Source organism: Oncorhynchus clarkii, chromosome 19, assembly GCF_045791955.1.
Source record: "Oncorhynchus clarkii lewisi isolate Uvic-CL-2024 chromosome 19, UVic_Ocla_1.0, whole genome shotgun sequence".
Classification (NCBI taxonomy): domain Eukaryota; kingdom Metazoa; phylum Chordata; class Actinopteri; order Salmoniformes; family Salmonidae; genus Oncorhynchus; species Oncorhynchus clarkii.
In genome coordinates, this window is record NC_092165.1 from 24251132 (window position 1) to 24277389 (window position 26258).

Below are 26258 nucleotides of genomic sequence, written 5' to 3' on the forward strand. Positions count from 1 at the left end.
GAGGGGAGAGGGAGAGCTGTGATGGGAGAGAGCAGGGAGAGCTACGAGAATAGCTGCGAGGGGGGGAGAGCTGCGAGGGGGGGAGAGCTGCGAGAATAGCTGCGAGGGGGGGGGAGAGCTGTGAGAATAGCTGCGAAGGGGGAAAGAGGGAGAGCTGCGAGGGGGGGAGAGCTGCGAGAGAGCTGCGAGGGGAGAAAGCAAGGAGAGCTGCGAGGGTAGGAAAGAGCTGCAAGAATAGCTGCGAGGGGGGGAGCTGCGAGAATAGCTGCGAGGGAGGGGGGGGGGGGGGTGAGAGGGAGAGCTGCGAGGGGGGGAGAGGGAAAACTGCGAGGGGAGAGGGAGAGCTGTGATGGGAGATAGCTGCGAGAGGGGGAGAGCTGCGAGGGGGGTGGGAGAGCTGCGAGGGGGGTGGGAGAGCTGCGAGGGGAGAGGGAGAGCTGCGAGGGGAGAGGGAGAGCTGCGAGGGGAGAGGGAGAGCTGCGAGAGGGGCGAGGGAGAGCTGCGAGAGGGGAGAGGGAGAGCTGCGAGGGGGGGAGAGGGAAAGCTGCGAGGGGAGAGGGAGAGCTGTGATGGGAGAGAGCAGGGAGAGCTGCGAGAATAGCTGCGAGCGGGGGAGAGCTGCGAGGGGGGGAGGGAGAGCTGCGAGGGGAGAGCTGCGAGAGGGAGAGCTGCGAGAGGAGAGAGGGAGAGCTGCGAGAGGAGAGGGAGAGCTGCGAGGGGAGAGCTGCGAGGGGAGAGAGGGAGAGCTGCGAGAATAGCTGCGAGGGGTGGGGGGGAGCTGCGAGAATAGCTGTGAGGAGGGAGAGCTGCGAGAATAGCTGCGAGAATAACTTCGAGGGGGAGAGGGCTGCGAGAATAGCTGCGAGAATAGCTGCGAGGGGGAGAGGGCTGAGAGAATAGCTGCGAGAATAGCTGCGAGTGGGGGAGAGCTGCGTGAATAGCTGCGAGGGGGGTAGAGCTGAGAGAATAGCTGCGAGGGGGGGAGAGAGCTGCGAGGAGGGAGAGAACTGCAAGAATAGCTGCGAGGGAGAGAACTGCAAGAATAGCTGCGAGGGAGAGAACTGCAAGAATAGCTGCGAGGGGGAGAGCTGCGAGGGGGGAGGGAGAGCTGCGAGGGGAGAGGGAGAGCTGCGAGGGGAGAGGGAGAGCTGCGAGAGGAGAGAGGGAGAGCTGCGAGAGGGAGAGCTGAGAGAGGGAGAGCTGCGAGAGGAGAGAGGGCGAGCTGCGAGGGGAGAGCTGCGAGGGGAGAGAGGGAGAGCTGCGAGAATAGCTGCGAGGGGGGGGGGGGGGGAGCTGCGAGAATAGCTGTGAGGGGGGAGAGCTGCGAGAATAGCTGCGAGAATAACTGCGAGGGGGAGAGGGCTGCGAGAATAGCTGCGAGAATAGCTGCGAGAATAGCTGCGAGGGGGAGAGGGCTGAGAGAATAGCTGCGAGAATAGCTGCGAGTGGGGGAGAGCTGCGTGAATAGCTGCGAGGGGGGGAGAGCTGAGAGAATAGCTGCGAGGGGGGGGGGAGCTGCGAGGAGGGAGAGAACTGCAAGAATAGCTGCGAGGGAGAGAACTGCAAGAATAGCTGCGAGGGGGAGAGCTGCGAGAATAGCTGCGAGGGGGGGAAGAGAGCTGCGAGAATAGCTGCGAGGGGGGAAGAGAGCTGCGAGAATAGCTGCGAGGGGGGAAGAGAGCTGCGAGAATAGCTGCGAGGGTGGAGAGAGCTGCGAGAATAGCTGCGAGGGGGAAAAGCTGTGAGAATAGCTGCGAGGGGGGAAAGAGGGAGAGCTGCGAGGGGGGGAGAGCGAGAGCTGCGAGGGGAGAGAGGGAGAGCTGCGAGAATAGCTGCGAGGGGGGGAGAGCTGTGAGAATAGCTGCGAGGGGGGGAGAGCTGCGAGAATAGCTGCGAGAATAGCTGCGAGGGGGAGAGGGCTGCCAGAATAGCTGCGAGGGGGGGAGAGCTGCGTGAATAGCTGCGAGGGGGGAGAGCTGCGAGAATAGCTGCGGGGGGGAGCTGCAAGAATAGCTGCGAGGGGTGGGAGAGCTGCGAGGGGGAGAACTGCGAGAATAGCTGCGAGGGGGGGGGGGGGGGGGCTGCGAGAATAGCTGCGAGGGGGGGGGGAGAGCTGCGAGAATAGCTGCGAGGGGGGGAGAGCTGCGAGAATAGCTGCGAGGGGGGGAGAGCTGTGAGAATAGCTGCGAGGGGTGGGAGAGCTGCGAGAATAGCTGCGAGGGAGGGAGGGAGCTGAGTATAGCTGCGAGGGGGGGAGAGGGAGCTGCGTATGGGGGAGTGGAGAGAGCTGCGAGGGGGGAGAGGGCTGCGAGAATAGCTGCGAGGGGGGAGAGGTCTGCGAGAATAGCTGCGAGGGGGGAGAGCGCTGCGAGAATAGCTGCGAGGGGGGAGAGAGAGCTGCGAGAATCGCTGCGAGGGGGGAGAGAGAGCTGCGAGAGAGCTGCGAGAATAGCTGCGAGGGGTGGGAGAGCTGTGAGAATAGCTGCGAGGGGGGGAGGGATCTGCGAGAATAGCTACGAGGGGTGAGAGAGCTGCGAGAATAGCTGGGAGGGAGCTGAGTATAGCTGCGAGGGGGGGAGGGGGGGAGAGGGAGCTGAGTATAGCTGCGAGGGGGGGAGAGAGCTGCGAGAATAGCTGCGAGGGGAGAGAGAGAGAGCTGCGAAAATAGCTGCGAGGGGAGAGAGAGAGAGCTGCGAAAATAGCTGCGAGGGGAGAGAGAGAGCTGCGAGGGGTGGAGAGAGCTGCGTCGGGGGAGAGAGAGCTGCGAGAATAGCTGCGAGGGGTGGAGAGAGCTGCGAGGGGGGAGAGAGCTGCGAGAATAGCTGCGAGGGGGCGAGAATAGCTGCGAGGGGGGAGAGAGCTGCAAGAATAGCTGCGTGGGGGGCAGAGAGCTGCAAGAATAGCTGCGTGGGGGGCAGAGAGCTGCGAGAATAGCTGCGAGGGGGGGAGAGAGCAGCGAGAATAGCTGCGAGGGGGAGAGAAATGGGGAGCGAAATGTAGGGATAAAGAGGGAGTGAGGGGGCTGGGGTTAGTTGAGGGAAAGAGGGAGACTGAAATGGATGGAGTAGGCTTGAGAAAAAATGGAGGGAAGAAGAGAGGAAGTGAGGGGGCTGGGCATAGCTTAAAGTGAGAAGCTGAGGGGGAGAGAGAAAAGGAGGTAGAGGGGTAAAGACATAAATAAATGGAGAGAGGGAGTGAGGGGGCTGGCGATCGGTATAGCTCGGAAGCAGGAGCATGGGGACACTTTCTGTGTGTGGGGGAGGTGTGTCTGCATAGCATGTTGAGGATGTGCTAACATTGGACACCCCCTGTTTTGAGAGTGGGCCCATAGCCTTGGCTCCCTGTCTTCACGCCCCATACAAATCTACAACGCCATGATGATGGCATTCTGTTACACTGCCACCAATGGGGAAGATAATTAACTGCAGTGACTGAAATAGGAGAGGGGAGATGGAGAAGGCGAGAGAGAGAGACTGAGAGGGGGTTTGTGTGTGTGGTGCCAGGGTAAGGCTGGAGGGGTGACAGGTGGCACGGTTTTTCCCTAGAGGATAAACCAGTGGAGAAGAAAATTCAACCTCCTTCCTCTCCTCCTATCTAATTTTCCCTCTTCCCCTATCCTATCTCTCTCCTCATGTACCCCTTATTTTTATTGACAATGTTTCCTTCCCTCCTTTCTCCTTCAGGCCCTGTTCCATACTATCACCAACTCCTCTTTTCAAATCATCCCCTTTCACACACTTTTTTTATTCCTCCTCTCCTCTCTTCTCTTCTCTCCTTCCCCTGTTTCCTCAGTAGCTCACTCAGAGTGTGTGTGGAGTGTGTGGGGGTGAAACAGCCCATGTTTGGTTTGGCTCCACGGTGAAGTGAACGGTCTCCTCATGGCCTGACTGTGTAATTATCTGGGAGCTATACAGAAAGACTCATGTGAAGACCAAATTACAGCAGAGGAACTTGTTGATGCAATGAAAGCCTTTAAGTCCCAGGAAAACTCCAGGGCTGGGTGGCATACCAAACCTTTTTTGATGTACTCAGAGGACTATTATTAGCATTTTTTTAAACCACTCCTCTAAAAATGGTAGATTATCCAATACTGAACAAGGTCTGATTTCATTATTACTGAAAACTGGAAACAAAAATCTGGGAAACCAGGCCTGGTATTCATAGCTGACTTTGAAAAGGTTTAATGTACGACTGGAATTTATATATAAATGCCTGGAATATTTCAATTTTGGAGAATCACTTATACAATGGGTTAAAGTTATGTATAGTAACCCTAGGTATAAACTGGTAAATAATGACTACTTGTCAGAGTAATAAACTGCCAAGAGGCGTAAAACAAGGTTGTCCACTATCAGCATATCTATTTATTATGGCCATTGAAATGTTCGCTATTAAAATCAGATCCAACAATAGTATCAAGGGCCTAGAAATCCTGGGCTTAAAAACATGTCGTTATTCATCTTTTCATTTAAATCCACAATTAGAATCCCTCCACAGCCTCATGGATGATCTAGATCATTTCTCGATTACAACCAAATTATGGTACTATATTACATATTGGATCACAAAAATATACAACTTTTACATTACCGTGGAGTTTACCAATAAAATGGTCTAACGGTGAAGTGAACATACTTATATCTACTTACAGTGCCATGCGAAAGTATTCGGCCCCCTTGAACTTTGCGACCTTTTGCCACATTTCAGGCTTCAAACATAAAGATATAAAACTGTATTTTTTTGTGAAGAATCAACAACAAGTGGGACACAATCATGAAGTGGAACTACATTTATTGGATATTTCAAACTTTTTCAACAAATAGAAAACTGAAAAATTGGGCGTGCAAAATTATTCAGCCCCTTTACTTTCAGTGCAGCAAACTCTCTCCAGAAGTTCAGTGAGGATCTCTGAATGATCCAATGTTGACCTAAATGACTAATGATGATAAATACAATCCACCTGTGTGTAATCAAGTCTCCGTATAAATGCACCTGCACTGTGATAGTCTCAGAGGTCCGTTAAAAGCGCAGAGAGCATCATGAAGAACAAGGAACACACCAGGCAGGTCCGAGATACTGTTGTGAAAAAGTTTAAAGCCGGATTTGGATACAAAAAGATTTCCCAAGCTTTAAACATCCCAAGGAGCACTGTGCAAGCGATAATGTTGAAATGGAAGGAGTATCAGACCACTGCAAATCTACCAAGACCTGGCCGTCCCTCTAAACTTTCAGCTCATACAAGGAGAAGACTGATCAGAGATGCAGCCAAGATGCCCATGATCACTCTGGATGAACTGCAGAGATCTACAGCTGAGGTGGGAGACTCTGTCCATAGGACAACAATCAGTCGTATATTGCACAAATCTGGCCTTTATGGAAGAGTGGCAAGAAGAAAGCCATTTCTTAAAGATATCCATAAAAAGTGTTGTTTAAAGTTTGCCACAAGCCACCTGGGAGACACACCAAACATGTGGAAGGTGCTCTGGTCAGATGAAACCAAAATTTAACTTTTTGGCAACAATGCAAAACGTTATGTTTGGCGTAAAAGCAACACAGCTGAACACACCATCCCCACTGTCAAACATGGTGGTGGCAGCATCATGGTTTGGGCCTGCTTTTCTTCAGCAGGGACAGGGAAGATGGTTAAAATTGATAGGAAGATGGATGGAGCCAAATATAGGACCATTCTGGAAGAAAACCTGATGGAGTCTGCAAAAGACCTGAGACTGGGACGGAGATTTGTCTTCCAACAAGACAATGATCCAAAACATAAAGCAAAATCTACAATGGAATGGTTCAAAAATGAACATATCCAGGTGTTAGAATGGCCAAGTCAAAGTCCAGACCTGAATCCAATTGAGAATCTGTGGAAAGAACTGAAAACTGCTGTTCACAAATGCTCTCCATCCAACCTCACTGAGCTCGAGCTGTTTTGCAAGGAGGAATGGGAAAAAATGTCAGTCTCTCGATGTGCAAAACTGATAGAGACATACCCCAAGCGACTTACAGCTGTAATCGCAGCAAAAGGTGGCGCTACAAAGTATTAACTTAAGGGGGCTGAATAATTTTGCACGCCCAATTTTTCAGTTTTTGATTTGTTAAAAAAGTTTGAAATATCCAATAAATGTCGTTCCACTTCATGATTGTGTCCCACTTGTTGTTGATTCTTCACAAAAAATACAGTTTTATATCTTTATGTTTGAAGCCTGAAATGTGGCAAAAGGTCGCAAAGTTCAAGGGGGCCGAATACTTTCGCAAGGCACTGTATATTCTGAAAGAAAGAATTTATCTCATTCCAACACATTTCAATAGAAAGTTAGCAAAAAATATAAGATCTTGCTACCATGGAAAGGAAAATACCTGTCTATTTGTGGAGAAATCACCCTGATCAACTTTATGGCCTTGCCAACACAATTTAATGGGCCTATTTATATAATGAATAGGGCAGAAATTGTTTAAATGTTAAAGCGTTAGACCTCTCACTAAAGGCTTCACTAAGATGTTCAAGAATGGCCTTTTACCCTTTTATTCAGATTACAAGCGCACATTCAGGTATTTTAAAATTAAATAATCTCTCAAATAATGCTATTTTTAAAACAAGCCATATAAAGTTGGTTGCAAATTCAATTTAATCCCCTGGAAAAGACAGAACAAATATTACAACAAATATTATGGTTAAACTAAAATATTTATTTTTTGGAAAAGGTATAATATTTGTAAATGATATCCTAAATAGGGCTGTTGGAGTTATGTCACACACGTAGCTAACAAAAATATATGGAAATGTCTGCTCTACTCAAAATTACAACCAACTAATTGCAGCATTACTGCAAAAATGGAGAGGTAAGTGGAAGGGGGAGAAAGTAAGGAACTTGTTTGTCGGGCATGCATTAAAGGGAATTATGATAAACGGGTACTTTTGATTTAAGTTTAGGGCTGAAAAATTGAAAGCTGTGCCATAAAGATTGCACAGTTCTTGGGGAAGAGATTTTTAATTGTACCGATTCCATGTCACATGGTTTTTGAACTGATGCACAAAACAGCGGCAGATTATACACTTTGAAATTATTTTCCAAAATTCTTGCAACCAGTAGAATGTTATCTATATGGAGGATACACCCATCCCAGCTCTGCAGATTTAGCTGCAAACTGTCCACACTTATTCATTCAAGGATTTTTCTTTATTTTGACACATGGAATCATGTAGAAACCATTTTCTTTTTTTTTACATAAATCAAAATATAAATTTCATATTTGAGATTCTTCAAAGTAGCCACCCTTTGCCTTGATGACAGCTTTGCACACTCTTGGCATTCTCTCAACCAGCTTCACAGGGTAGTCACCTGGAATGCAATTCAATTAACAGGTGTCCCTTAGACTGTGGCTTCCATCAATGTATCTGCAATATTAAAACTGATCTACCCCCTAAAAAATAAAACAAGTATTATCTGGGAGTTGGAGAGAGGAGAGGCTGCTGCTTATAGTGGATCTGGCCTGGCTCACTCACTCACTCACTCACTCACTCACTCACTCACTCACTAAAATGCCCACCGGACAACCATCCAATCTCCCACCCACCCTATTGTGAGAGGATTATGCTTAAATGATGCAGGGTTAAAGTGTGTGGATGTGTTTTTGTCCGTGTGCCTTGAGCATGTTCATTCCTCAACAAACGACTGAAACACTGGAAACCAGGGAAGCTCGACTGCATGTAGAAATGGAGCACACTGCATACATGTCCACTTTAGCCAGTTCTAGTGTCACTGACGTTAATGTGCTGCTAACAGTTTAACTTCCTCCACTGCCCAACTGCCCCATACTGGGCTACAAACCAGTGATCTTCTCAAATCAAATTGTATTTGTCACATACACATGGTTAGCAGATGTTAATGCGAGTGTAGCGAAATGCTTGAGCTGCTAGTTTCGACCATGCAGTAATATCTAATAAGTAATCTAACCTAACAATTTCACAACTACCTTATACACACACACAAGTGTAAAGGAATTAATAAGAATATGTACGTAGAAATATATGAATGAGCGATGCCCGAACGGCATAGGCAAGATGCAGTAAATGGTATAGAGTACAGAATATACAGATGAGTAATGTAGGGTATGTAAACATTATATAAAGTGGCATTGTTTAAAGTGGCTCGTGATACATTTATTACATACATTTTTCCATTATTAAAGTGGCTGGAGTTGAGTCGGTATGTTGGCAGCTGCCACTCAATGTTAGTGATGGCTGTTTAACAGTCTAATGGCATTGAGATAGAAGCTGTTTTTCAGTCTCTCGGGCCCAGCTTTGATGCACCTGTACTGACCTCACCTTCTGGATGATAGCGGGGTGAACAGGCAGTGGCTCGGGTGGTTGTTGTCCTTGATGATCTTTTTGGCCTTCCTGTGACATCGAGTGGTGTAGGTGTCCTGGAGGGCAGGTAGTTTGGCCCCGGTGAAGCGTTGTGCAGACCTCACTACCCTCTGGAGAGCCTTACGGTTGTGGGCGGAGCAGTTGCGGTACCAGGCGGTGATACAGCCCAACAGGATGCTCTCGATTGTGCATCTGTAAAAGTTAGTGAGTGTTTTCGGTGACAAGCCAAATTTCATCAGCCTACTGAGGTTGAAGAGGCGCTACTGCGCCTTCTTCTCCACTCTCTGTGTGGGTGGACCATTTCAGTTTGTCTGTGATGTGTACGCTTAGGAACTTAAAACTTTCCACCTTCTCCACTACTGTCCTGTCGATGTGGATAGGGGGCTGCTCACTCTGCTGTTTCCTGAAGTCCATGATCATCTCCTTTGTTTTGTTGACATTCAGTGTGAGGTTATTTTCCTGACACCACACTCTGGGGGCCCTCAACTCCTCCCTGTAGGCCGTCTCGTTGTTGTTGGAAATCAAGCCTACCACCGTAGTGTCGTCTGCAAACTTGATTGAGTTGGAAGCAGGCATGGCCACGCAGTCATGGGTGAACAGGGAGTACAGGAGAGGGCTGAGAATGCACCCTTGTGGGGCCACAGTGTTGAGGATCAGCAGGTTGGAGATGTTGTTACCTACCTGGGGCGGCCCGTCAGGAAGTCCAGGACTCAGTTGCACAGGGCAGCGTCGAGACCCAGGGTCTCGAGCTTAATGACGAGTTTGGAGGGTGCTATGGTGTTAAATGCTGAGCTGTAGTCGATGAACAGCATTCTTACATGGGTATTCCTCTTGTCCAGATGGGTTAGGGCAGTATGATTGTGATTGTGTCGTCTGGACACATTGGGGCGATAAGCAAATTGGAGTGGGTCTAGGGTGTCAGGTAGGGTGGAGGTGATATGGTCTTTGACTTGTCTCTCAAATCACTTCATGAAGACGGAAGGTAGTGCTGCGGGGCGATAGTCATTTAGCTCAGTTACCTTCGCTTTCTTGGGAACAGGAACAATGGTGGCCCTCTTGAAGCATGTGGGAACAGCAGACTGGGATTGATTGAATAACCAGCCAGCTGGTCTGCACATGCTCTGAGGACGCGGCCGGGGATGCCGTCTGGGCCTGCAGCCTTGCGAGGGTTAACACGTTTAAATCTTTTACTCACGTTGGCTGCAGTGAAGGAGAGCCTGCAGGTTTTGGTAGCGGGCCGTGTCACTGGCACTGTGTTGTCCTCAAAGCGAGCAAAGAAATTGTTTAGTTTGTCTGGGAGCAAGACGTGGTCCGCGACGGGGCTGTTTTTTCTTTTGTAGTCCGTGATTGACTGTAGACCCTGCCACACCTCTCGTGTCTGAGCCGTTGAATTGCGACTCTACTTTGTCTCTATACTGACGCTTAGCTTGTTTGATTGCCTTGGAGGGAGTAGCTACACTGTTTGTATTCGGTCATGTTTCCGGTCACCTTGCCCTGATTAAAAGCAGTTGTTCATGCTTTCAGTTTTGCGTGAATGCTGCCACCAATCCACGGTTTCTGGTTGGAGAATGTTTTAATAGACGCTGTGGGTACAACATCACCGTTGCACTTGCTAATGAACTCACTCCCCGAATCAGCGTGTTCATCAATGTTGTTGTTCGACGCTATGCGGAACATATCCCAGTCTACGTGATAGAAGCAATCTTGACGCGTGGAATCCGATTGGTTGGACCAGCGTTGCACAGACCTGAGCACGGCTGCTTCCTGTTTTAGGTTGTCTATAGGCTGGCAGCAACAAAATGGAGTCGTGGTCAGCTTTTCCGAAAGGAGGGCGGGGGAAGGCTTTATATGCGCCGCGGAAGTTAGAATAACAATGATCCAGGGTTTTGCCAGCCCGGGTCGCGCAATCGATATGCTGGTAAAATTTAGGGAGACTTGTTTTCAGATTAGCCTTGTTCAAATTCCCAGCTACAATAAATGCAGTCTCAGGATATGTGGTTTCCAGTTTACATAGTCAAATGAAGTTCTTTCAGGGCCGTCGGTGTCTGCTTGGGGGGAATATACACAACTGTGAATATAATCTAAGGGAATTCTCTTGGTAGATAATGCGGTCGGCATTTTATTGTAAGGAATTCTATGTCAGGTGAACAAAAGGACTTGAGTTCCTGTTTGTTGTTATGATCACACCGCGTCTCGTTAGTTATAAGGCATCCCCCCCCCCCCCCCCCCCACCTCGCCCTTCTTCTTACCAGAGAGATGCTTGATTCTGGCGGCTCGATGCGTGAAGAAACCAGGTGGCTGTACCGACTCCGATAGCGTGTCTCGAGTGAGCCATGTTTCTGTGAAACAAAGAATGTCTCTGATGTCTCTCTAGAAGGCAACCCTTGCTTTGATTTTGTCTACCTTGTTGTCAAGAGACTGGCGCCATTGTTTTGGGTTGCCGGCTGGCATCCGATCCTTTGTCCTGGGTGGTGGACCAAACATTGGATCCACTTCGGGAAAGTCCTATTTCTGGTCGTAATGTTGGTGAGTTGCCGTTGCTCTTATAGTTCCTCCCGACTGTATGTAATAAAACCTAAGATTTCCTGGGGAAACAATGTAAGAAATAACACACAAAAAACAAAATACGGCATAGTTTCCTAGGAACGCGAAGCGAGGCGGCCATCTCTGTCGGCGCTGGACCATACTCCTTAACAGCGTTCCAACGGGTTGAGCCACCCAAAAGGTACTTCTTGGATGGCTCCATCTGACATTGCAAGCTAGCTTTGGAGTTTTTTTGTCTTTGTTGCATTGTCGAGAGGGAACCGGCAAGTGATCATTTCGTATACCATGTGTATCCTGTGCATATGACTATTAAAACTGGAAACTTGAGTGAGCTTACTGTATGTTCTTAACTCCGTTACAATAGGATGGCTGATGCTAGCAGATGGAAAGGCTAATGCTAATTGATGACTAGTAGATGATTGCCAATGGTAGCTGATGCTAGCTGATGGCTAGTGCTACAGTGGTTGATATCTAATGCTAGCTGGCATCCATATAGCCACATCTGACTGGCTAAAGGAGAAGTCATATAATGAAGTGAGCCTCTGTTCCCAGACGGTGCTGATGTGGAGTGGTCCCCTGACGGTTAAGGGGGTTACAGAGGGGTACAGGGGGTTTCAGGAAGAGCCTGTGTGTTTTTGGCAGGGGTAAAGGGCTAAAGGGAGCTCATTTCACGCCCCTTTATTTGCACAGGTCCCAGGAGAGCGACATTATCAACTCCACCAGCTGGTTCACACACGGCATGGAAATCACATTACACTTAACGGCCCTTCAGATGCAACAATGTGCTTGAGAGATAATGCTGAACGTGTGTGTGTTTTTGTATTTGCCATCTATTTTCATGCCCTGTTGGTACAAAACTGAGTCTGTTTTGATAACGATGACACTGACACTTCATGACACTGCCGCTAACAATGACGACGTTGACGATGATGACCTTGACTTATTGCCATGATGTTGACGATTACGACGATGACAATGAAATGGAGGACGATGATGAGTAGTCAACCATTATTCCAATGACGTGTGTGTCCCCCCTCCTGCAGGTGCACCGTCGGTCAGCTGAGAGACTGCGTAACCTGTGCTGCGCCAACAGAGGCACCTTCATCAAGGTGGGTCAACACCTGGGAGCCCTTGACTACCTCCTACCTGAGGAGTACACCTCCACCCTCAAAGTCCTGCACAGCAGAGCACCACAGAGTTCTATGGAGGAGATTCAGCAGGTCATCAGAGAAGAACTGGGGAAGGAGGTAGGCCTGGGGGGGGGGTGGGTGGTAGATCCTGGAGTAGATGTGTTTGTATGTTTATTGATTGTGAATATGGGGACAGTGGAGTTTTTCAGCTTTGTTTAGCATTTTATCCCACTATGAACTAAACAAGTGGGAAGATTGTCTGGTGAAAAGCTTGGTAAATCAGGCCCTTGGTTCTGAAAGCACATTGGTTCTAAATAAGGACTGTTGGTTCCAGAAGCGTTTTGGTTATACTGTAGATGGGTCTTGTGTCTGTTTTGTTATGACAGTCTTTTAGACTGTGTCTGAGACGAGGTAATTGTTCTGTTATTTGGGCACGACTTTCCTTGGTCCCTCTGTCACTTTCTGATCTCGGTGTGTGTGTGTGCGCATGTTAGATGGTCTTGTCATGGTTAGTTGGGTTCACTGCAGCAGCCAAATTATCCCTCAGTCTCTCCTCTCTTTTCTACTCCTCTTTTCATCTCTCTGTCTCCATGCACGCACCTCTGTTTATGACAGAGTTGTTCAGTTGAAAAGCCAAAGCTGTTTCCCATGTCCCCTGGCTCTATTTAGATCAGGAATTATTGATAGTACAGAGAGGTGTAGCTTGGAGGCAGACAGACAGGTTGTTTCTCTCTTACAGCAAAACACTGATCCTGGACCTGATCCTATTCTTATTTTCAATGACGGCCTAGGAACAGTGGGTTAACTGCCTTGTTTAGGGGCAGAACGACATTTGTACCTTGTCAGCTCAGGGATTCGATCTTGCAACCTTTCGGTTACTAGTCCAACGCTCTAACATTGATCCTGTGATGAAATCATCCAGCCGGAGGCACTTTACTAAACACTTAAGCAGACTTCTGCTTAACATTAAAGGCTGCCAGGCTTAACTTCATTTGTCCTGAGATTTTCATTAAACGTGTTAGCTACAGTATGTGAGTCAGAGGAGGAATTGAAGTTTATCTTTCATGTCTGACACATTTCTGCTTCCTTACTCCTGAGGTGCTGACCTGTTGCACCTTCGACAACCACTGTGATTATTATTATCTATGAACATTTGAACATCTTGGCCATGTTATAATCTCCACCCGGAACAGCAAGAAGAGGACTGGCCACCCCTCATTGCCTGGTCCTCTCTAGGTTTCTTCCTAGGTTCTGGCCTTTCTAGGGAGTTTTTCCTAGCCACCGTGCTTCTAAACCTGCATTGCTTGCTTTTTGGGGTTTTAGGCTGGGTTTCTGTACAGCACTTTGACATCAGCTGATGTAAGAAGGGCTTCAGAAATACATTTGATTGATTGATTTAACTTTGTTCAGTTGTCAATAAATGCAAGACATGTTCATTGTGAATTTAAAGTTTCAACAGCTGTCTACTTTATTATAAATTATTTTATTATTGGTAATTAGAAAACTACCTCAACATTTCTTTGTCACTCGTCTGTTGTTCCTCATATGGTTAGAAAAGTTTCCGACCTCTTTTTACAGATTACTCTCGTGTGTGTGTGTGTGTGTGTGTGTGTGTGTGTGTGTGTGTGTGTGTGTGTGTGTTGCAGGTCTGCTGCGGCAGATATTACTTTGTCTTTGTTTCCAGCCAGCTTATGAAGTCAAATCAGGGTAGAAGGTATTCATTGGCAGGCCTATTCTAGATGTTTCCCAGTACTCACATCATCATTCAGTGCCTTGGAAGAGATTAAGGTTGTACGAGCAGCAAGGCGTGACATCCACACACATTTCCTGCTCCTGAATATGTGTAAATACCTTCTCTCTAAATACAGGGTAGGGAATTATCAATGTGTTGCCTCTGATAGTCCCGACACACACACTGTGTGTGTATTTGCGCCACACACAATATGAGCGTCAGGTATCACAACAACAGTAAGGGACTGGTACTTTAGATAGCTACATTTTTTACACTGGGTGAGTGGTACTCAAACATACCAGGGACATTTTGTAATTATACTATACCATTGATGTGCTGAGGTCGTGAACTCTGTCACATGGTCGTGGACAAGGCCTAAGTTATTATGTTCAGAGGGCCTGCAATGTGTTTCATGCAGGTTTACTGCTTAAGACATCACTTCCTGAGAGCAGACTTGGGGCAGAATTTTTAACTCCTTCTCTCTCCGTCTCTCTGTGGGTTTCTTTTTAATCCTCCAGATTTACCAAATGCACCACCAAATTACAACATTTGACTTTTCTGTTAAAAGTCAGAGCACGTCTCGCTCTAGCAGACTGTTAAGACGTGTACCCTTTACTGTAGCATCCTTGAAGAAGGTGTGCCTCTTGGGAGGAAATTATACTTTTATTATTTGGGCCGTAAAAGTCCTTGTTTTTATGAATTTTAGATTAATACGAAAGAGGTGTGCTTGAATTAGGAATTGTTCAGGCTTCAAGTTGGCTCAAAATAGGTTATTGCTGCTGTGGCAGGAAGGGAGCGTTCAGTGGCTGGCAGGAGTGTGTTTGTTTTTCGATTAGTTTGTTTAGTGTGTGTTTGTGTTTTGCCGCTGCTCCCTCATGCACAACCTCTTTACTGACTGAGTGAACCACATTAATCAGTGTCTCACACATACACGCACACACACACATCATGGGACTTATGGAGAAGGAGGGGTGAAGTATGATAGAGGGAGGAGCACCACGTAGTGACTTCGGAACGTATTCACACCCCTTGACTTTTTCCGCATTTTGATGTCAAAAATCTAAAATTGATTACATGTAGATTTTTTTGGGGTCATTGTCCTACACTACACATAAAGTGGAATTATGTTTTTTTTTTTTATGTTTACAAATGTATTAAAAGCTGAAATGTCTTTAGTCAAGTATTCAACCCCTTTGTTATGACATCCTAAATAAGTTCAGGAGGTCACATAATTTACATGGACAATAACAGTATTTTTTGAATGACTACCTTATCTCTGTCCCCCAAACATACAATTATGTGTAAGGTCCCTCAGTCGAGCAATGAATTTCAAACACAGATTCAACCACAAAGACCAGGGAGGGTTTTCTTTGCCTTGCAAAGAAGTGCACCTATTGGTAAATGGGTAAAAATTAAAAAAGCAGACGCTGATTATTCCTTTGAGCATGGTGAAGTTATTAATTACACTTTGGATGGTGTATCAATACACCCAGTCACTACAAATATACAGGCGTCTTTCCTAACTCAGTTGCCGGAGAGGAAAGAAACCACTCATGGTGATTTTAAAACAGTTAAGAGTTTAATGGCTGTGATAGGAAAAAACTGAGGATGGATCATCATCATTGTAGGTACTACACAACATTAACCTATTTGACAGAGTGAAAAAAAGGTGGTACAGAATAAAAATATTCCAAACCATGCATCCTGTTTGCAACAAGGCACATTTTTGGGGGTAATTCCAATACGACACATTATGGAGTACCACTCTCCATATTTTCAAGCATAGTGGTTGCTGCATCATATTATGGGTATGTTTAATCGTTTAGGACTGGGGAGTTTCAGGATAAAAAAGAAACGGAATGGAGCTAAGCACAGGTAGAATCCTTGAGGAAAACCTGATTCAGTCTGCTTTCCACCAGACACTGGGAGATTAATTCACCTTTCAACAGGACAATAACCTAAAACACAAGTCCAAATCTACACTGGAGTTGTTTACCAAGAAGACAATGAATGTTCCTGAGTGGCTGAGCTACAGTTTTGACTTGCATCTAGTTGAAAATCTATGGCAAGACCTGAAAATGGTTCTCTAGCAATGATCAGCAACCAATTTGACAGAGCTTTGAATAATTTTGAGAAGAATAATGGGTCAATGTTAGGCAATCCAGGTGTGGAAAGCTCTTTTGAGACCTACCTAAAAAGTCTCTCAGCTGTAATCGCTGCCAAAGGTGCTGCTACAATGTATTACTCACAGGTGTGAATACTTATGTAAATTAGATTACTTTATTTCATTTTCAATCAATTTGCAAAAATGTCTAAACATGTTTTCACGTTGTCATTATGGGGTAATGTGTGTAGATGGGTGGGAAAACCAAATCAATTGAATCAATTTTGAATTCAGGCTGTAACACAACAAAATGTGTAATATGTAAAGGGGTATGAATACTTTCTGAAGGCACTGTATGCTGCTGCCATAATTGTTTGATTATAGTGATTTAATATTAGCATTCGTTGCTGCTATATTGTTTATTACGATTATTATGACCATTTGGTATTTATTCTGCCACTTTTACCCCTGTTTACATGTACATTCCTTCCTCAATCCCTCCAGCACCCTCTACATTGGAATAATGGTACTGCACTGACCTGTATATAAGACATGGCGTTTTCGTGTTTCTTTTCTTCTTTCTCTTCTCTCGCATTTCACTTGTTTCATTTCTGATCTATATTACTACCTCTATTGTGCATTTTACATTCAGCATCACTGCGTCAAGGGAAATCTACTATTCTTTCTAACAACAAAGATGTCTACATATGCACTCTGTACGAAACATTAAGAACACCTGCTCTTTCCATGACATCGCCTGACCAGGTGAATGCTATGACCCCTTATTTATGTCACTTGTTAAATCCACTTCAATCGCACAACTCGATATTAGGAAGATGGTTTTTATTGTCTTGCACACTCAGTATATTTCAGGATGTTGTGTATCCCTGGAAATAATCAGAATTAATGTAAACATGACAGTTTTGAAAACATAGTTTGTCCAAAAAAAAAGTGGTGTTTTGGCTCAACTTTCCCTGGTATGGGGTAAGTGGAGAATAGGGACAGGGTAAGTTGAGCTGCCTTTGGGACAGTGGGTGATGGTGCTGGTTGATCAGTTTAATTCATGGAATGGGGGTGTGATATTTTGTATATCGTAAATGTATGCATCCCTTCAGATTTACACTGAGTGTAGAAAACATTAGGAATACCTTCCTTATATGAGTTGCACCCCCCTTTTCCCTCAGAACAGCCTCATTTCGTAGGGACATGGATTCTACAAGGTGTCAAAAGCGTTCTACAGGGATGTTGGCCCATGTTGACTCCAATGCTTTCCACAGTTGTGTCAAGTTGTCTGGATGTCCATTGGGTGATGGACCATTCTTGATATTCGCGGGAAACTGTTGAGCGTGAAAAACCCAGCAACGTTGCAGTTCTCGACACACTGAAACCGGTGTGCCTGGCACCTATTACCATACCCCGTTCAAAGGCACTGAAGTATTTTGTCTTGCCCATTCACCCTTTGAATAGTACACATGCACAATCCACGTCTCAAGGTTTAAGCATCCTTCTTTAACCCCGTCTCCTCCCCTTCATCTACACCTATTGAAGTGGATTTAACAAGATTCATCAATAATGGATCACAGCGCTCACTTGGATTCATCTGTTCTGTCTATGCCATTTATGTTAATGTCCTAATGTTTTGTACCCTCAATGTACATCTCTGTTCAATATCTCTTATTCTTCCATTCCTTGACCAGTTGTCTGGGGCAGGGATGTTGTTTCAATGTGCCAATTCATAGGCACGTTCTCATCATTTGAGGCTACTAAGCCCATGAAACTGGTCTCTGAGATTTTTGATAGGTTAGGAAGCTCAGACCCCGTGTGTGCCCTGCTATCATGGCCTCTCTTTTGTACAGGCAGATGTTTACTTCTTTTTTTTTGTCAGTGTACCTCTTCTGTGTCATTCAGTCCATTTTTTTCCATCTCTTGATGCTGCTTGAATGGACTTCTTCCCTTCTCTCACGTCCTTGGCTGCTCTCTCAAGAACCTCAAGAGGGGATAGACCCCTTCCTGTTTTGTGTTTGTATATATGGGGCATGATGATGTCTGCACTGTAACAATAAAAATGCTCCATCTTGAGTTCATATTGCATGACACATTGCAAAAATACTTTGCATATTGGCCCAGGTCCAGATCGGAGTTGAGCGTGCGTAAATGGAACATAATTTCCTTTTTTATGAGCTTTTCTCTCTCTTCGTATTCTGACCTTGAACTTAAGCTCGAGAATAGCATGCTATTCACCCACTATTCATGGGTGCTGAAATAAATGGTGTGGAGGAGGTGTGTATACAGATATTCTGACCTTGACTTAATTCCCCCCAAAAATGCCACCACCTTCACGTGCGAGGAAACGATGAATAAGGTCTAGCAAATCCCACCGGTTTCAAGGTGGAAAAAGCATTTACTTAATTTTTTTTCTGATTAGAAATAACACCATTGTCCGTGCACTGTAATTTACAACTTGATAAGATCTATTGATAAGAGTTAAGTCAATCCGTTTGGAGAAGGGGATTGTAAATACGCACAGCTAATGTTTGAAGGTCATTTTTCCTTATGATGCCTGTATGTGAAACCAGCCATATGGAAGCAAACTGAAAATAATATCAACGTGATGTATTGCGTAGTGAAATAGGCTAGAAATAGCTGTCATGTTATTCAGAATTGTAATTGTGGGCCCTTTTTTATAATTTGCCTGGATGAAATTTGGAGACCCAAGCTGTAGGCGTCTGTAGGGCTGACCCTGCCGAGTTTATGTTTTACCGTTGTCATGTTATCGTTGTCAACAGTTCCATGATTAGTGAGAATTAGGGTAGATTTATAGGACTATTGTTGAACCCCTATTGTACACTTTTTTTTCCCTCTTCCAATATTTCATGGATTGAACTTGAATATGGCAACTTTCAGGATGAATCAACCCACTATTTATTATTCATACATATACACTATGTCATGCGTAAAGCTTTCCACAAACGTTTTCTTTTTATGATTCATACATACTTTCCTAACCCTAAAATGTGCCTAAGTAATCTACAAGATCGAAGTGTTTTTAAAAAAAAAAAATTTACCAGTTGGTGCTGAAACGGAGACAAATGTGCATAGATGGCTTTATTTCATTGATCTCTATATTATGAACCTTTTCTGTTGACAAAATTATAATCAAAGTTCACCATATTTAAAGAGCTGGCTTAAGATAAATGTAGTGAAAACCCCTTTGAATGAAAACTCCAAGTGGGAGGGATTTCATCAGTTGAATGAAATATATTCTGAGTGCGCAAGGTAGCCACACCTGCAGAGCGCCTTACTAAGGTAAGTCTGAATACTAGAGGTCGACCGATTAATCGGAATGGCCGAATAATTAGGGCCGATTTTCAAGTTTTCATAACAATCGGAAATCTGTATTTTTGGGCGCCGATTTAATTTTTGTATTTTTTTTAATATATATATATATATATATATATATATATATATATATATATATATATATATATATATATATATATATATATATATATATGTTTTTATACCTTTTTTAACTAGGCAAGTCAGTTAAGAACACATTCTTATTTTCAATGACTCCCTAGGAACGGTGGGTTTGACTGCCTTGTTCAGGGGCAGAACGACAGATTTTCAACTTGTCAGCTCGGGGGATCCAATCTTGCAACCTTACAGTTAACTAGTCCAACACAATAACGACCTGCCTCCCTCTCGTTGCACTCCACAAGGAGACTGTCTGTTACGCGAATGCAGTCAGCCAAGGTAAGTTGTTAGCTAGCATTAAACTTGTCTTATAAAAAACAATCAATCATAATCACTAGTTATCATCAACCATGTGTAGTTATTACTAGATATTATCTAGCGTGTCCTGCGTTGCATATAATATGACTGAGCATACAAGTATCTAAGTATCTACATACATTCAAACAGCACTTTTGTGCATTTTGCCAGCAGCTCTACGTTGTGCGTCAAGCATTGCGCTGTTTATGACTTAAAGCCTATCAACTCCCGAGATGAGGCTCGTGTAACCGAAGTGAAATGGCTAGCTAGTTAGCGCGCGCTAATAGCGTTTCAAACGTCACTCGCTCTGAGCCTTCTAGTAGTTGTTCCCCTTGCTCTGCATGGGTAATGCTGCTTCGATGGTGGCTGTTGTCGTTGTGTTGCTGGTTCGAGCCCAGGGAGGAGCGAGGAGAGGGAAGAAAGCTATACTGTTACACTGGCTATACTAAAGTGCCTATAAGAACATTGAATAGTCAAAGGTTAATGAAATACAAATGGTATAGAGGGAAATAGTCCCATAATTCCTATATTAACTTCAACCTAAAACTTCTTACCTGGGAATATTGAAGACTCATGTTAAAAGGAACCACCAGCTTTCATATATTCTCATGTTCTGAGCAAGGAACTGAAACGTTAGCTTTCTTACATAGCACATATTGCACTTTTACTTTCTTCACCAACACTTTGTTTTTGCATTGTTTAAACCAAATTGAACATGTTTCATTTATTGATGTATTATATTAAGTTAAAATAAGTGTTCATTCAGTATTGTTGTAATTGTCATTATTACAAATAAATAAATAGAAAATCGGCATTGGCTTTTTTTTGGTCCTCCAATAATCGGTATCGGCGTTGAAAAATCATAATCGGTCGACCTCTACTGAATACCAAAGGGCCTCCCAAGTGGTGCAGCGGTCTAAGGCGCTGCATCGCAGTGTCACTCGAGATTCTGGGTTCAAGTCCAGGCTCTGTCACAGCGGGCCGCGACCGGAAGACCCATGGGGTGGCTCACAATTGGCCCAGCGTCGTCCGGTTTAGGGGAAGCTTTGGCCGGCAGGGATGTCCTTGTCCCATCGCGCACTAGCGACTCCTGTGGCGGGCCGGGTGCAGTGCACACTGACACAGTTGCCAGGTGTACTGTGTTTCCTCCGACACATTGATACGGCTGGGTTAAGTGGGCATTGTGTCAAGACGCAGTGTGGCTTTGTTGGGTTATGTTTCGGAGGACGCACGGCTCTCGACCTTCGACAAGACTAACTACTAATAATAATTTATATGTGCTATGGTGGCCATTGGCTCAACTTACCACATGGCAAACATTTTGACTATATTAAGACAGTTAAGGATGAACTTTCATGCTTGGTTTCCGACTTCATATTTTAGCTTATAGAGACCCAAACTGATGTATAAAACAATCTTTGGTTTGCTTGCAAGCATCATGAAACCTATTACACAAATTTAAATAGGTCCAAAAAAGGATTTTCACAAATTCTAACTTGCTTACCACTTTTTCCATGTGGTTTCTTCCTTCACAGACTCCATGAAATGAATGGAGTCTTCCTAAATATTTGCTCATGTGATTAATTTTGTGTCTGGTTTCTTAGAAATAAGCGGTGGCTCAACTAACCCCACTCTCCCCGTACATGTAACAGAACTTGAAACTTGCAGCCAGCTGAGCATGTAAATGTACATCGTCTCCCTATTGGCGTGTGTGTCTTGCTGTTATAGTCTTCAAGAGATTGAACGGGATCTTAAGCACTTACAAACTTATTGTACAAATTGGAAATATGTATACAAATCTTCAGGACGTTACATATCATACAAAACAGATGACGTTGTAGACAATTGCAACATTTTCCTGGACCCATTTTGGCTTGTGAGTGCTACTTTCAGAAGTGTATATATAAAACCTCTATCATCACTTTAATGATTTTATGTGGACTGGACATCCAGAGATGATGCGTCAACTGTGAAGTCCATTATAAACACACAATGCTAACTAATAAGATAGGACCCCCCCCCCCCGCCCCCCTCCCTGTCTGTGTCCATCTGTGTCCGGTCACATCATTTAACACTGCCTGAACGGTGCCAGCCCTCAGCCTTGGATAAAAGAGAAGAACATGCTTTATAAGGATTGGATTCCAAAATATCACCAACACATGTCAGTGTGCTTGGCAGCAGCGGGTTGTCTTGTTGTGTCGGGCTATATGAGTGTGACAAGATGGCTTCTGTTCCGCCCAACACACACCGCCTCCATCTACCCACGGCCACAAAGAGGGCATGCTCACCCTGTCCTTCCTGTCTCCATATGGGCTCTTTGGGCTCTTCCTCTTGTGACTCATCATCCTCTTTCTCACTGCCAAACGCTGGGGGTTAGCAAGTGACCTGCCATAGCCTAGGACAACCCCATCCTACACCACACACTATCCTATACAACCCCTTCCTACATATTTTACATTTACATTTTAGTCTTTTCCAGAGCGACTTAGTCTACACGCGCTAGCACAGTCTTAGTAATAAATATTTTCCTCAAGTCAGTACTAGTAAGAAAAGACAAATGCTTGTAAAAAAAATAAGACCAAGACTGATGTCTTATTTAAAGTAAAGATTCACCCATTTTGAAAGTTATGCTGTTTTTGTTCATCTCTGAGCAATGTTCTATCGATTCCCTGGGTCATATGTTTTCATGTGTATCTGAGCTATTGCTGTTCAAGCAGACAGAAATTTGGCTGGTATGACGTAGCATTGCGATAAAGGCACTCTTCTAACACATGTTTCCTATTTGTCTGCCTCTTTAGCCCATTCGCTGCGGCACCATGCAATGCACCATTGTGGTGCAAATGTCAAACTCTGCAGGTTGAACAGGGTGAGATCGTAGACTCCTAAATTGATAGCTGTAAAATCACCTAAACAAACTGCACTAACTACTATTTCACGTTCTGATATTGACTTTGTTATTATTGTGTGTAGCTACATTTGCTAACTAGCGAGCCAGCAAGCCCATAGAGAGAGCGTTGCATTGTGGGTTTTATAGTCGACTTGAGCTGCAACAGATTTTCACATGTTGCTACCAACCTTATTATAACGACAAAATTAAGCACTTGTTCACAAAACATAGTGTTATTTAAGACTGTCAATTATAGTAATGAGTGGTTTTGTGTGGATTTGTCCTTTTAAGATATTCTTTGAAGAGGTAGGATTTTAGACGTTTTTGGTAGATGGGCAGGGACTCTGCTGTCCTAGCATCTGAGGCACCATTGGGTGCCAGGACAGAGAAGAGCTTTGACTGGGCTGAGCGGGAGCTAACCTCCTGTAGGCGTGGGATATGAGACCAGTGGTGTTAGAATGGAGTACTCTGGTTGAGATGTAGAGTTTGAGCATAGACTGACAGTAGGGAGGGGCAGTTCCCCCTCGCCGCTTTGTAGTTTTCTCAGCAAAAAAAATATAATAATCATAGGGGTCAGGAATGAGTTGATGAGGTAGGTGAGGAATGGGAGAAAGTCTCCAAAGATATTCTGGAAGAGGGGATGGGGTTGAGTGGGCAGGTTGTCGGGCGGCTGGACATCACTAGTCATCTGGAGAGAGTGGGGAGAAAGAGGTCAAGGCGTAAGGTAGTGGGACCAGTGGACTCTGTAGGCTGAGTAAATGAGGAGTGGATGTCATCAACTTTTTTTCAAAGTGGTTGACAAAGTCGTCCACAGAAATTGAGGGAGGAGAAGGTGGAAAAGAGTTTCCTGGTGTCGGAGGCAGAGGCTTGGAATTTAGAGTGATAGAAAGTGGCTTTAGCAGCAGATACAGAAGAAGAGAATGTGGATAGGGAGTGGAAGGTTGATATGTCCAACGGAAGTTTAGTTATCTTCCATTTTCTATGTGCACGCAGTGAGTCATTCAGCCACGGAGCGGGAGGGGAGGTTTGAGCCGTGCAGGAGGAAAGGGGACAGTGGAAGTCAAAGTAGGCGGAAAGGGAGGAGAGTAGGGTCAAAGAGGCAGAGTCAGGACACAGGAGGGAGAAGGATTTAGCAGAAGAGAGAGTTTAGATTGCAACGTCACATGACCATCTGGGTGGGGGCTTAGTGGGTAGGGTTGGAGGAGAGAGTGAGAAAAAAATAAACACATTTGTGATCAGAGACCTGGGGGGGTTGTGGAGAGATTAGTAAGCGAACAGCCTCTAGTGGAGATGAGGTCAAGTGTATTGCCTGCCTTGTAAGTGGGAGGGGACTGGGAAAAGGGTGTGGTCAAAAGAGGCAAAGAAATTAGTTGAAGTCAGGCATAAGGAGGTTGACGTCGCCCCGTAAGATGAGTTGTTGCCATCGTCAGGAAATAAGCTTATCAAGGTGTCAAGCTCATTGAAGAACTCCCCAAGGGCACCTGGTGGGTGATATTTGACAACCAATGTTAAGCTTGAGTGGACAAGTGACAGTGACAGCATGTAATTCAAATGAGGAGATGGACAGGTGAGAGAGTGGGGGAAAAGGAGAAATGAGTAGCCCTGTGCCACCACTACGACAACCATATGCTCTTGGACAATGAGATGACATGATGAGAGAGCAGTCTTCGACAGGGGCCAGAAAGTCTAGGGACTTTAGGATGACAAAGACCGAGGAAGTCAGCCTTGTTGACCGCCTATCGGCAGTTCCAATTCCACATGGGTTGTGCGTGCAGGGTAGACTAGATGAGAAGGGTTTCAGCCACTGGGAGAGGAGTGAAAAAAAGATTAAATCGCACACATACTTGACCAAGCTACAAAAGAGCAAAATGAGAAGAGAGTCGTGTGAAGCCTTCCTCAAATAACTCGGCAGACCAACTTGGCAGAACGTCTTTGTTTCGGGCGGCAACACCGGCGCTTGATTGAAGATTGAAGTGCTAACACTAATTGCTGATTGCCTGGAAGAGGTGAAGAAAATACCCCCCCCCCCCCAAACAGACACAGCCACCAAGTATTACAAAGTTATCATGAATTGACCTGAAACCAGTCCAAGTCCATGTTCCTACTTCAGTCACAAGTACTGAGCATTCAGCAGTTCAAAGCAATGATTAAGTAGGCTATTGAGTAGAAGGGCAGCACTTAACTAGAATTTCCCTATCCAGACTTTAAACAACAACATTTATTGAAAGACAAAACATATACACTAGATGACCAAAAGTATGTAGACACCTCATCTAACATCTCATTCCAAAATCATGGGCATTAATATGGAGTTGGTCCCCCCCTTTGCTGCTATAACAGCCTCCACTCTTCTGACAAGGCTTTCCACTAGATGTTGGAACATTGCTGTGGGGACTTGCTTCCGTTCAGCCACGAGCATTAGTGATGGGAGGCACTGATGTTGGGCAATTAGGCCTGGCTCTCAGTCGGTGTTCCAATTCATTCCGAAGGTGTTCGATGGGGTTGAGGTCAGGGCTCTGTGCAGGCCAGTCAAGTTCCTCCACACCGATCTCAACAAGCTATTTCTGTGTGGACCTCGCTTTGTGCACGGGGCATTGTTATGCTGAAACAGGACAGGGCCTTCCCTAAACTGTTCCAACAAAGTCAGAAGCACAGAGTCGTCTACAGTGTCATTGTATGCTGTAGCATTCATATTCTCCTTCACTATAACTAAGGTGCCTCTAGCCCGAACCATGAAAAACAGCCCCAGACCATATTCCTCCTCTCCCAAACTTGACATTTTTCACTATGCGTTTGGGCAGGTAGCGTTCTCCTGGCATCTGCCAAATCCAGATTCGTCCATCAGACTGCCAGATGATGAAGCGTGATTCATCACTCCAGAGAACACGTATCCACTGCTCCAGAGTCCAAAGGCAGCGGGCTTTACATCACTCCAGCCGATGCTTGGCATTGCATATGGTGATCTTAGGCTTGTGTTTGCGGCTGCTCGGCTATGGAAACCCATTTTATGGAGCTCCCGACGAACAGTTGACCAGGGCAGTTCTAGCAGGGCAGAAATATGACGAACTGACTTGTTGGAAAGGTGGCATCCTATGACGGTGCCACGTTGAAAGTCACTGAGCTCTTCAGTAAGGCCATTCTACTGCCAATATCTGTCTATGGAGATTCCATGGCTGTGTGCTCAATTTTATACACGTGTCAGCAACGGGTGTGGCTGAAATTTTTATGTTACAGCCTATTCTAAAGTTGATTTAAATAGCTTTTTTCCTCATGAATCTACACACAATACCCCATAATGACAAAAAAAACAGGTTATTAGAATTTTAAAATGTATTACAAATAAACTGAAATCCTGTTTACATAACTATTCAGATCCTTTACTCAGTACTTTGTTGAAGCAATCTTTGGCAGCGACTACATTCTTGAGTCTTCTTGGGTATGACGCTACATGCTTGGCACACCTGTATTTGGGGAGTTTCTCGCATTATTCTCTGCAGATCCTCTCAAGCTCTGTCAGGTTGGATGGGTAGCGTCGCTGCACAGCTATTTTCAGGTCTCTCCAGAGAGGTTCAATTCCAGGCTCTGGCTGGGCCACTCAAGGACATACAGAGACTTGTCCCGAAGCCACTCCTGCGTTGTCTTGGCTGTGTGCTTAGGGTCGTTGTCTTGTTGGAAGGTGAGCCTTTGCCCCAGTCTTGAGGTCCTGAGTGCTCTGG

At 45.2% G+C, this 26258-nt stretch overlaps 1 protein-coding gene across 2 annotated transcripts in view; it reads left to right on the forward strand.

The window, feature by feature from the left end:
- Positions 1–26258, forward strand: part of LOC139374952 (aarF domain containing kinase 1) — a 161190-nt gene that overhangs the window by 56900 nt on the left and 78032 nt on the right. For both annotated transcript variants that reach the window (XM_071116226.1, XM_071116225.1), the window contains exon 4: positions 11959–12162. In XM_071116226.1, the coding sequence (XP_070972327.1) occupies positions 11959–12162 (204 nt within the window). The remainder of the gene's footprint in view (positions 1–11958; positions 12163–26258) is intronic.